Genomic DNA, 12199 nt, shown 5'->3' on the forward strand with positions numbered 1-12199 from the left:
ATCTTAGCAATATTTTAAAAGTATGCTTTCTTCAAAGTACTTAGAAAAAGTCCACACACACTAACTGTAGTGGCTCTGGGGTCTACTTTAAAGCAGGTGTTAATCTGACAGCAGCGGCTCTGCTGCTCTTTCATGTAATTTTCTCTCGGGGACCCAACTATGGCTTTCCAAGATGAGGTTTCTACAGAAACCAAGTGGCAATTTAGGATAGTTACATTTAGAATCTGAAGTTCTGTACAAACTCAATCATTCTGCCAAAGTCAAAAAGTTCTCAATTTGTTCCAAAGTACAATATTCTGAATAATTTCATTATGTGAAACTGAAACAAATAAAAAGACTGCAATGGCGTTTGGGTTTAAAAACACTTCACAGTGTGTTGTGTTTATTAAGTAGCTCCACAGAGTGTGATGGCAGATACAGTGGGTGAGTAAAGCTGCCTGAGCCTGCTCGGGCGTATCCACGCACCAGTGGTGATGCAGTCCACTGGGGCTCCAGGGATGGATGGCAGAGATAGAGGGAAGAGCTGGAGAGAGTTGGGATGAGCTTTTTATCCTCTCAGATGTTAGTTTTTTGGTCTATAAGTAAGTTGGAAAGGAAGGCTCAGACTTAAATAAATACATTTGAGTAACGGCCTTTATTGAACAAAGTCCACCAATTCAGCTTCGAGTAGCTTTTCCTTTCAGCAGCGGCACTCATCTCTCCCAAGACTCCAGCTGAGACCCCTTCTTCTCCTGTGTCTATGAGGAAGTGGAAGTGCATCACTATTCTCAATGGAGAGGACAATGCCTTTTCTGTGACAGGAAAACGACCAGCTTAACTATGCAAGACAACACTTGGTCCTCCAGTCAGCTTCCTTAGTTAATTTTGTCCTGGAATATATACAAGTTATTGGTGGCAGCTACAGCAATAATGCTCTCCATGGGGTGCCAGGCTGTGTGAAGGATCTTCTTATTGAAGTCCAAACTGTCCACGCTAATCTCGTCTTTCTTTCTCTTACCCCCTGTACATACTTTCCGGGGCTTCAGGCTGGCTCGGGGTTTGCTGTTTTCTCTTGAGGCTTCCAGTGTAACATCCCTTCGCGTGTTTCTGTCAAACATTCTGAAGAAGTTGTTGTAGGACCCCGTCATAATGGCACTGTTCAAGAGAGGAAAGAGGGAACACTGAGTACCAGTGGAGTAAGGCACGAAGCACAGACCCTCCCTTCGTGAGTCCCAATTTCTCCACTATCAGTGAAGAAATGTAGTGCAGATTCTTCAGTGAACTTCATCACATATTTCCATGTCCAAGGAAAAATTCATGGATCCATCATTTTAAATACATTCTTACAATGGCCAGAAGAGAGTGTAAGATCCCCGCAGTGGGTCTTACAAGAGGTAGTGATCTGTCTGACACGGGGGCTGGGAACAGAATGCCTCTATCTCTCTTATTTAAACTAACGTACTGAAGGGGAGGGGAGAAGAGAGGCAGGGGAGGGATGTGGAGGAGTAGAACATAGGAAGATGAGGGTAGGGGAAGAAAACTAACTTTGTCCAAGTCACTTTTAGTCGTAGCACTTGGGAGGCAGAGGTAGGCATATTTCTGTCCGTTTGAGGTCAGTCTGGTTACACAGTGAGTCCCAGAACACCAAGGTCTATGTAAGAGACCCTGTCTCAAAAAATCCAATTATCCCCGCCCCCAATAAAAACTCTCTATGTCTTAGTCATGAACTGATAGTTAACTAAGAGCCCGGAACATTTCATCAACAAATTAGGTCAAAACTGGTCATATGCTGGTCACGTTTCCCAATGGAGGTTAACTCATTTATCAAACAGTGTGACTAATTTAATTTCTAAGTTTCTTTCACAGTCAGGTACAGTGGATGGTGCACATCTGCACCCAGACAGCTGAGGAAGGAGTCAAAAGAGCAATTTGATCCATGACTTTGGAAGGGGCCATTTTTACTTTTTATATTTTGGAATGTGTATTTGGTTTGCAAGTTGTTTAAGCACAGGTATGTCCATGTGTGCATGTAGGTCTAAGGCTGACAGTTTCTTCCCCAACTGCTCTCCACTTTACTTACAGAAGAGGCAGGGTTTCTTGCTGAATCAGACCGCTCTGATTCTGGCTAGTCTAGCTGCCAAGCTTGCCCCTGAGTTCCTGTGTCTGCTGTCCCTGTGGGAATTATGTTCCACTGTTGGAACGACGAGCAGCTGCCATACAGTGAGTATTTTTCCTCGTTTTAAATATATGATTTCACATAGGATCATGCTGGTCTCAAACTTGCTATGTAGTAGAGGATGACCACAAATTCCTGGTTTTCCTGTAAATGCAGGGAATATGGCTATGTGCCAACATGCCTACTTATATAGCAAGTTATAGGCCAGCTTAGGCTATACAATACAGAATACTGTTTCAGAAAAAACAAAACAAAATACATTTCACACTGCCCTCTGACTTCCCTGGCAAGTGAAGACCAGTCAATCTCATCTGTCTTCTCCTTGGAAAACGTCAAACTCTCCTACTCCCACCCGGACCTCCACGTCTTGCTCTCTTTTTGCTACATGGCTAGTGGTCTTTACAATGCCTAAGTTCTTCAAGTTATTATATTGCTCAGGGCTCTTCTTACCTGCCTGTAAATATTTTAACAGTAGTCTGGCTAACTCTGCCCCAAACTCCACACCAAACAAACTCAGAAAACCCTATACACACCTATTCTTGTTCATTCAAAACTACCATGTAAACACAGGAATAAGTGGTACCATAGGGGCTGGAGCTAAGAATTATGGTTTGATTCACTCTGGAGAGAGCACCTGAAATGAGTATGCAGGACTGAGTTTGTAGAAGAGGACCTGCTGCTAGTCCTCTCCATTTCTGCATGGAGCCAATGCCTATGAAAGGGCAGGAGTGGAGCCAACAGCAACTGCCACAAGAACCGAAAGCAGAGAGCAACTAGGTGTCTTCAGGACTAAGTATCTTACCATCAGCACGGGTGCGAACTGCTGGTGCGCTGAAACAATAAAGAGCAGGTGTCCTCAATTAGGACAGACAGCGCCTGCACTGAGGTGGGCCTCTACAGAAGTTCACACTGCTTGCTGTAGCCCAATGACTGCATGCATGGCCTCTGAACGTTTAAACTGGCATGCTAATTAATCTGTGAGCAGTCCAAGAAAAGGATGCTCAGCTCTGGCCCTGGGTAAGCATTTAGCTCTTTGGTGTGAGGTCTCCCACATCATGCAGCTAGGACAGACCTCAAACTTCTACATGGGTAGAAATAGAGACACTCTGTAGGGATGAGCATTTGGGGCTGAGACAACAATTCTAGTGTGTGAGCTCAACTATTACTTAAAGAAGTATTTGTATCACAGCTGATGCTTCTAGGCAGTTATAGTATAGCCCAAGCTAGCCTTGAACTGGTGATGCTCCTACCTAAATGCTGTAATTAAGACTGTGTGCCTCTATATCCCCAGTCATTTATATTGATGGGGTTTTCGGTGTCTAGTTACTTAAATTCTCAACAGAAACTCTAGAAAATGATAACCTAAGAGAATCTGATTACAGCATCTGAAACATGATTTCTTTTGACCTCTCAAAGAAAGAGGTGATTTCAAAGACCTCTCAGTAGCACTAAACTGTGATCTGTACAGAATGTGCAGGAGATGAACAATGCCTCAGACTGCAACGAGGCAGCACATGCCAGAGCAGTGTACAGGACTGCTATAGCCTAAAGGCTGTTTTCAAACCTCTCTGAGCAGAGGCCTCCTGGACTAATAAATGACTTCCTGCTTCCTTCCTTTCACTCATCTATGTTATCATTCACTGAACACTCTACAACTACTATGAACCACGGTGCACAGGCAGTGAGGAAAGGTCTGCTCAAATGACTGGTTTTCTCTGACATACATCATGAATAAAAGGAGAATACAATCCCATCCGTATTCTGTAATTGACTGAGATGCTCTTTCTGGTAGCAGTCAGTCTGAGGGGTTTGCTACAGATCCTGAAGGAACCAGCATTCTGGATGCCAGCCTATGACGCTGGCAGCCTCACCTGTCTGAACCGTTCCAGCAGCACTCGAACTTGTCGAAGATGCAGTCATTCTCATATAAGGAGCAGAGCTTGCTTCGTAGGTACTCATGTACCTGGTGGGTCTCAACAGGCCTGCCCTCCATGTTGAGGTCCCATACCTTCACCGACAGATAGTCTCTGGTCATCATGTACCGACCACTGTGGCTGAACTTGACGTCCGATATAGACGAGATTATTTCTGAGAAAAAGGATCTACTGCTGGGGTCTTCTGGCTCTTCAAAAACTGAAAAACAAAGTGAGTACTTTCAGCTACTGTGTTAATCACATGACTACCCTCCTAGAATCAGCAGGGGTGCCTCAAGGACCCTGGAGGACTCAGTGTCATCTTCACTTCCCTAGCTGTCTGGTTGTCTTCCATCTACCATCAGTGCCTACAAGGTACAGGCCTTCAAATCCATGTAGACAACACGATTGCATCTCTTGTACCCTCAAAGCACTGGGTTAGGGACATGATGTGTGGCCTATTTGCTCACACCATAAGAATAAATGTAGCACACAAGCATAGTGCTCTGGGCCCCCTGAAAGGGTCTGCTCTCTGGAAGGCACAGAGCTTGCAGGACAGCTGGACCTGCTCCTTAACTTAAGCCAAGTAATACAGTGACCAGCCATACAACGGGACTATTGGACAAAATCAGACAGCAACGGAGTTTGTCAACTGTAGTGAAAAGCCATGTTCCACCATGATTTTAAAGAGTATCATTGCTTCCTCCATAGGACTAGCTTTGTCTGTAGCAGCTCAACAGTTCCCTTCACCTGGGACCCATAGCAGAGGGAGGTCTCCTACCGAAGTTACTGGATCTCCCAGCACAGTCATGCACATGCCAGATCATGCTTCAGGTTGGGAGATACATTTCCTTTACTTGAAGCTTCTCCAGTGTTTCCCCCATTCTTCTCTGTTAAGGAGCTTGTGATGTTTGCTGGCTCTGCATGTGACACACAGACTGGAAGCCAGCTAGTGTCAACACTAAGCATTTACTCAATTAGTCTAGTGCTGACAAGGATAACTCTTCTTGGAACCTGAAGTTCTTCACTGAGGAACACCATCTGGAAGACCTGGGCTACATACACTGCGGGAACTGTAACAGGAACGGCATTCTATGATACACTTCAGGCCTTAGGAGGAGCATTTCCCAGCGGACGTGCTAATCAGGCACCGCTGGTGCTGCACACATTTCGTTGTGCCACCCTCCTGAGTGGCTGAGCAACAGTTGCTTCCCTGTTTGTTAAAGTGTCTCAGTATGAGAGCGGGAAGCTCTACAGGTCAGTTGCACATGGTGGATTTCTAAGATGGTATACCAGGACAACACCGACCATAATATGCTTTAAAGTAGGACCTTTTTAAAAAACACATTTACTTATTTATTTAGTTTAGGGAGGGGGGTTGCATATGTAAGAGAGGACAAGTTTCAAAAGTCAGTTTTCTTCTACCGTGTAAGTCCATTTGCTGAGCCATCTCATTGGCCCTAAAAGTTTTATTTGTAAAATTTTAGTTGTGTATGTGTTTGTGTGGACAGAAAATATGGGGAATCCCCTTGGAAATGGAGAGTTTTTGTTGTTAAGACAGGGTCTTACTATGGTAGCCCTGGTTGAACTCACCACACACATATGACAGGGTTTTACTATGTATCCCTGGCTGAACTCCACCCACCCACCCACTCACAGACACAGAGTTTACTTGGAAATCTGCCTGCCTCTGCCTCCAGAGAGCCAGGATTAAGGGCATGGCTTTGTTTTTGTGATAGCTGGAGTTAGAGGCAATTGTGAGCCACCTGAACTGGGTAGTCGAAACCAAACTCAGGTCCTCTGCAAGAACAGTATATACTTAATAGGTGAGCCCTCTTTCCATCCCCACTCTCTTAAGAGTCTTAAGTCTTTTCCTGGCCCTCAAGTGATTCTGCCTCAGTTTCCTGAGTAGCTGGGACCCCGGGCACACAGCATTTTCTCTCCTGGGTCAGTTCTTTATGGCTATAGAAAACACAGGTGGAGTGCACTCTTGATGGCTATGGCCCAGGACCTGCCACATAGAGGCAATGATGATGGTGCTCTACTGGATGGACCTAGGTAAGGGGGAGCTAGGGCAGATGCTGAGCTGAATCAGAGCAGAGGAAAGCTGATGGAGCACCTCTTTATTAGCACGGTCCACATGGGGCCTCCTCATGCTCCAGGCCTGCGAAGGACAAGGACACGCCTATCAGTGCAGACAGCTAGTTTCTGGAAAACAAGGGTATTCCTAGGATACTTACACTTGGCATGCCTGTCACACAGGGCAGAGGAGCGCATGTCACACAGCCTGATGGTCCCCTTGCTACTGCTGTAGACGAACACGTTGCACTGGTGTGGGTGGAACTCAGCGGCGGTGATGACTTCTGTCAGCTCCTCCATGTTAGCTGGTTTGATGTCCACAATGTCTGGAGTGCGAAGTTAAGGCATAATACTTGGCCATCCAAGGAAAATTTGACAGACAGCTGTGCAGTGAGGGAGGAGCTGCAGGAGACTGACCATATATACTGCCACAGAGGAGCGAGCTCATAGCAAGGGGCTTCAGGTGGATGCAGGACAGTGTCTGACTATGACAGAGCACACTGAATGACATCTACAACAAAGGCAAGCAGTGCTACCTACAAATATTTCTGTCTATAACTAATTAAAAACACACAAACATTATCAAATCACAAATGACTTAAGAGCTTACTTGGGGTTGTCTGAACAATATTAACAGCAGGAAGTCAACCACAGAGATCAGCTAGTGGAAACTAGGAAAAATAACACACAATGTACGAGTCTATATCTTATCACTGGTTGCCACAATTAAGAGACAAGAACCCAGAGAGACTACAGACAGTATAAGTGTCAAGGTGCCCCAGCCAAGAGTCTGAGGATACCCGCCCTCAAGTTAAGGAGATGGAAAGCTGCTAGGGTTCCAGGGTAAAATGCTGGAGAAGCAGCTAGGAGTCAAAACTCTGAGACCTCACAGAAAGTGTGGGTAATGACTGAGCACAGGGACAGCAAGGCAGCCTGGGGCAAGATGAAGTACTGTGACCTCTATTCTATGGTGACAAGAGCTATAGTACTCATAGCTACCACAAACTCCTGATGGTAGAGCAGTCAGGCAGGACCTGAATGGTTCATCTGAGTGCAAGGGGTGGGAGGCATATGGCAGTATCAGGAGCCAGAGGCAAGGTAGAGGCTGATCCAAGGAGACTGAAGGTTTCTCATGTGAACTTTCAGGCAGAGATATATATCTTTAGGAACACTCAATCACAAAGACCTTATGTTGCCACTACTCTAAAACATCATGCATTCAAAAGGTCAATGTTGAGGGACCGGGATATAGCTGCTCATGAGAAGTAACTGCATAATGACCACAGAACCAAGCAGAGACAGCACCTGGTAAAGGATACTGAAGCTTCTATCTGTGATTTCTAAATGCCATAGGTTAATTCTCAGATCATCTGCAGAGAGATATGTTTCATGATCACTATTTACTGAAATGGAATTAATGTGATATGTATGAGCATTTGCAAAAATTCGTCGTGGACTTGCTTCTACCATAAGGTCCATGGGCTTCAATATTGGAACCTAAAAATGGAATGGAGAAAGGAATTCAAAACAAAGGTCATAACAGCATAGCATACGGAATTTAGACAAGAAAAGGGACTAACAGAAGTTTTCTATAGCTGTGCAACACCTCAAACCAGGAGAGCTGCTACAGAGCATAGAGTGGAAAGCTGTCTGTCCCCAGCTATATTCCTCTTTGTTTGCATTACAGAGGTAATATGGTCTTGCTGGAAACAGACAAATCTCTGCTCTCACAGTACTGATGGTCTGCTTCATAGTGTCAATTCATGGACCATAGTGATGGGGTGTATGTCTATGTAGGGATCAATAGACAGCATGCAGGAGGCCCTCTAGGCTGAGAAGGCTCTACCTCCTGATGTAGACCTAACTACAGTCTGAATCCTTCAAGTCTAGGTCTTGGTGCCACAGTCCCAGAGGATACGGGGGGAAGGATGGCCTAGCCAGAGCACTTGTGCCTGATACAGGCTAAGAGTTAGTCTAAAGGAACAGCACCACAAGAGAGAAGAGGAAAAGGTTCCTCTCTCTATCATTCAGGGAAGGGAAGCCTAAGGTTCCAGTGAAAGCCAAATACTAGAGTAATTTCTATTGATATAACTAGACACCAAAAAAACTTGATTGAAGGCTTAGAAGAATCTCTCAATTGGGTCTTCTCTGGCTAAGTTCTATAAAAGTGAGCCTGCCTGGACAAATGTGTAGTGATGCTGTTCTCATTTTATGGCAGTTTCACAGTGTGCAGGTCTAACACACACACACTGTCATGGTTTTCTACTGTTTCCAGCTAATCAAAGCAGCAACTGCAATCCTAATTGAAAGAGCCCTTTTAACTATAGTCCTTTTTCATAGAACTAAAATAATAGAAAAAAAAAAAACCAAACAAACCCAAAATCCTTAAAAGACCTCAGCTCTTACTCAGGGAAAGCCAGATGTTTTTTTCTGAGCTCTGAGAAATTCCAATACAGACCTAAGAATATCACAATCGCTGGCCAATGATTCTGTCCTCGCACTGTGCCAATGCAATACCACTTCTCTCAAATGGTTTACTTCCGCCAATCAGACAGGTTTTATTCGGGTTAACTCTGTCAAAGAGGCTTGGAATAAAATCAACACTGGGCCTGGTAAGTCCTGAGTTTTCCTATTAAGCACATTCATGAGCTTTATAGGACATGCAGGGGTCTGAATGAGAGGATTTCAGAGTTTGGGAAGAGCTGTGTGTGCAAAGGGGTGGAGCTGGTGGCAGAGGAGGTAAGACCAGAGCAGGAGGTTTCAGAGAACTTGGCACTAGTACCTTACACCATGGGAGATTTAAAACAAAATGTGACCACACTAAGTCAGAGATGCAAACATAACACACTATGCCAAAACTGACCAAGAGTATGGAAGAAGGCATCTCTATCTGGGTTCCTATGACTCAGACCTGAACAAACAATATCTTTTTTTTTTTTTGGCCTGGTATTAGACTAAATAGCAGAGGAGGAAGACTGTCCTTGGATAATCAGACCTGCTTTGTCCACCATCTTTGTTCAGGGACAGCTCTCACTCTCTAGCTTTCTCTCAAGTACGTGGCTGCTGGGCCTGAGGCAACCTATTAGGGAGCAGGTCAGAAAAAAGGCTACCAGATAGCAGAGATAGCTACTTTCAACACTAACACACCATCACTTGGTTAACAACAGAACAAAGCCTTAAACTTCACTGAAAAACCTGCTACCCACCCGTTTCTAAAACATAGCTATGCTCTGTTCTTTCCCAGGTGCCATTGTTTACAGTGAGCCCACCATTAAAAGTATCAATGATAAGGTCCAACAATTGAAGAATTAAAAAACCACCAGTGTCTCATATTAGCTCAGAGGAAATTTCACCAACTCTGCTGCTAATGTCTCACTGCTTCATCCGTCACCTCCCTACATCATGTTACTTCACTCCATGAGCAAGTACTCTGGATTCTACCACAGAAGCCCAGCTGGCCTGGCTCCTTCTTAATAGAAGCTCTGCCAGGAAACCAGACATAATTTTTTCCCCTCAGCACCATCGGATTTCTGAAGACCGTGACCTTGGTGACACCGATGAATGCCATTTTCAACAAGTACACAGCAAGGAGGGACACTGTTATTGTTACAGATAAGCCAGTCATATTTCACTAAACAGTATTCTCAACAGCTGATAACTGTTTTGGATTAATTTCTGAAAAGTGCTGGAAAGGTTAAAGAAAATGCAGCATATACCCGTAGTGCCGTAATTCTAAATGGGTCTCGAAGTCGTCCATCTTCATCTTTCAAGTTATAACCTTCTGCTCTTTTATCCCGTTCACTTATTTTCCATAATTTAATAGTTTTATCTGAAAATAAAAACCTTATTCTTCATATTAAAAGAAAAACCACAAATAACATGTATCACTATTATTTGTCTGTTCTAGGAAACTTTTGCCTGTCTAAGTTGGAATCTAAGCTTGGTAGGCTGGGGAGGGTGGCTCACTGGTTAAAAGTGGTTGCTTAGCAAGCTCCAGGTTCAAATCCCTCACCATGTCCCTATAACCCCAGCACTGTTTGGGGTTACTCAACAGAATAATGGGAGAGTAACAGTGCAGGGCACCCAATGGCCCTCAGAAGCATATAAGCATTCACCACATATGTGCACATACATCATACACACAAAAACTAAAGATGAAGATAAATATACAAATCAACACTATTTTTTTTGCAGAATTTGAATTTCCTACCTATTGTTTTCACCTTAGCTCACAATTCATCCTCTCCTAAGTTTAAAGCAGAAACAACCTTTAGAATTATTTGAAATAAGAATCCATCCACACTATAATTAAAGATTAAATCAAATAGCCTTTTACAATTCTCACCATTTGTAGAGAGTAGAAAATGAGCAGCATTCTGTTGCGGTAACCACCTGATTTTATTAATTTTTTCTTCAATTTCTAGACTTTTCAAATAGTCAAACTCTGGTTCATGACTCTGAAAGGTACTGTAAACATTGTACTCTCCCCTAGAGTGAGCGCGGCCTTTATTCTGCAAGGAAACATGATAGCTTCTTTAATGAACAAAGCACAACGAGGATACATTTTTGCTGCTATCAACATGAGCATTAAATGATCAGACATATTTTTAAGTTAAAGAAGGTCTCAGTTCAAAACCTGCTGAAGTTTACTTTAATGCACCTGGAAGAAATAAAGAGCACTGTAGGCCTCTCACTGCACGTCTAGGTAGCCTCTGCAGTGGACAAGCAGCTTTGCGTGGACATGATTAGGCTTGTTCGTAGACCTGCTCCCCTCCTCCACCTTTGTTTGTAATTGTTCAACTGACCCCGAGTCCTGTAAGTTTACAGTGTAAGCAAAGTTTCAGGGCCCAAGTCCTACCTCTGGCAGCCCTCTGGCAGTTAGCTTTGGCTACCAGTACCAGTATGCCAGTACAAAATAAAGCGAGACAGGAAACACAAAGATTTAAAGTGGCCACATCAGGGAAAGCAGAAAGGTCTAATGACTAATGGCTCATTTATAGGGCACTGATGTGAATATTTACATTTAAATAGAGAAGAAAAACCCCAGTATCAAAACACAAGAGGTATGCATAGCCTGGCAGTCTTGGCCAGGGTGATTTTATCTAGTGTCCACTCTGGTTCCAATTATTTGTACTGGCTCTCGGGAGATGTTAGTTTCTGCTCTGCAGTGCAGCCTTACCCTGTGGATAATTGCTCATGTCTGGGGTATGGTCCTGTTAGCTCTGCTGTTCCCGGAATCCAAGGATAAAGACAATGAATGACTTATCGTTGTGGTTTAATGTGCTTATGACACAAGGAAGCAGGTAACCCAAAGGAAAGTAGTCAAATACAAGTGATCTGAGATACCATATTTTTATACTCTTTCCAACTGTCTTATGGACATACATAAGATAGTCACGTCTCTTTAACAAAAATATTTTCTAAGTGCCTGTTGCAATAGGATGAAGGCATCAACACCTTAGCAGTACTCACAGTGAGAAGTAGATTTCTTCTATCAGGGTAGGGTTTGAAAAACCATTCTATTCTATACAGTTACCGCAATAGGACTGAGTCCAAGAAAACCAGATACCGAAAACTATGCTTCCTTTCTGGTAAGCAGTTTATGCAGAGTATAGCAATGCCATTTGATTTGTGGACTGTAAAGCACTGACCTCTTGTTCCCGCTGGAAAATAACAACTCTGCCACCTTTGTCTCCTGTTGCAAGAAGGTCTCCAGAGTAGTTAAACTCAACGGTGGAGATGATGTCGGCTGTCAACAGAAGACAGAGTCAATCACAACTGATGTTTTCGTGAGGATCAAAAAATGAACACATACAACCCCTCTCTCTAAATAAAACAAAACGTTCCATTACAAATTTAAACACTTCTTGGCTGCTTTCTGGATCTAAGATAAGAGTTCACCAGTGCATGTGAACTCTGGTGGTCTGATCCCCCTGACTCAATACCTGGTGTCCTGGCATACACAAACTTGTCTACACTGGAATGCTTTTATTTGAAAAGTAGAATATGACTTTTAAAAAATTATTATTATTATTTTGGTTTTTAGAGACAG

The 12199-nt window shown here is 43.6% G+C and overlaps 1 protein-coding gene across 2 annotated transcripts in view; it reads right to left on the reverse strand.

Annotated features, from left to right (window-relative positions):
• Nucleotides 1-348: 348 nt before the first annotated feature.
• Nucleotides 349-12199, reverse strand: part of Ppp2r2d (protein phosphatase 2 regulatory subunit Bdelta) — a 31908-nt gene continuing 20057 nt past the window's right edge. For both annotated transcript variants that reach the window (XM_085693268.2, XM_048455274.2), the window contains 7 exons: nt 11799-11896; nt 10493-10658; nt 9864-9976; nt 7467-7644; nt 6309-6473; nt 4027-4288; nt 349-1134 (listed from right to left, as the gene is read on the reverse strand). In XM_085693268.2, coding sequence (XP_085549394.1) covers nt 855-1134; nt 4027-4288; nt 6309-6473; nt 7467-7644; nt 9864-9976; nt 10493-10658; nt 11799-11896 — 1262 coding nt within the window. In that variant the 3' untranslated portion in view covers nt 349-854. The remainder of the gene's footprint in view (nt 1135-4026; nt 4289-6308; nt 6474-7466; nt 7645-9863; nt 9977-10492; nt 10659-11798; nt 11897-12199) is intronic.

Source organism: Myodes glareolus, chromosome 7 (genome assembly GCF_982192425.1).
Source record: "Myodes glareolus chromosome 7, mMyoGla1.1, whole genome shotgun sequence".
Lineage (NCBI taxonomy): Eukaryota > Metazoa > Chordata > Mammalia > Rodentia > Cricetidae > Myodes > Myodes glareolus.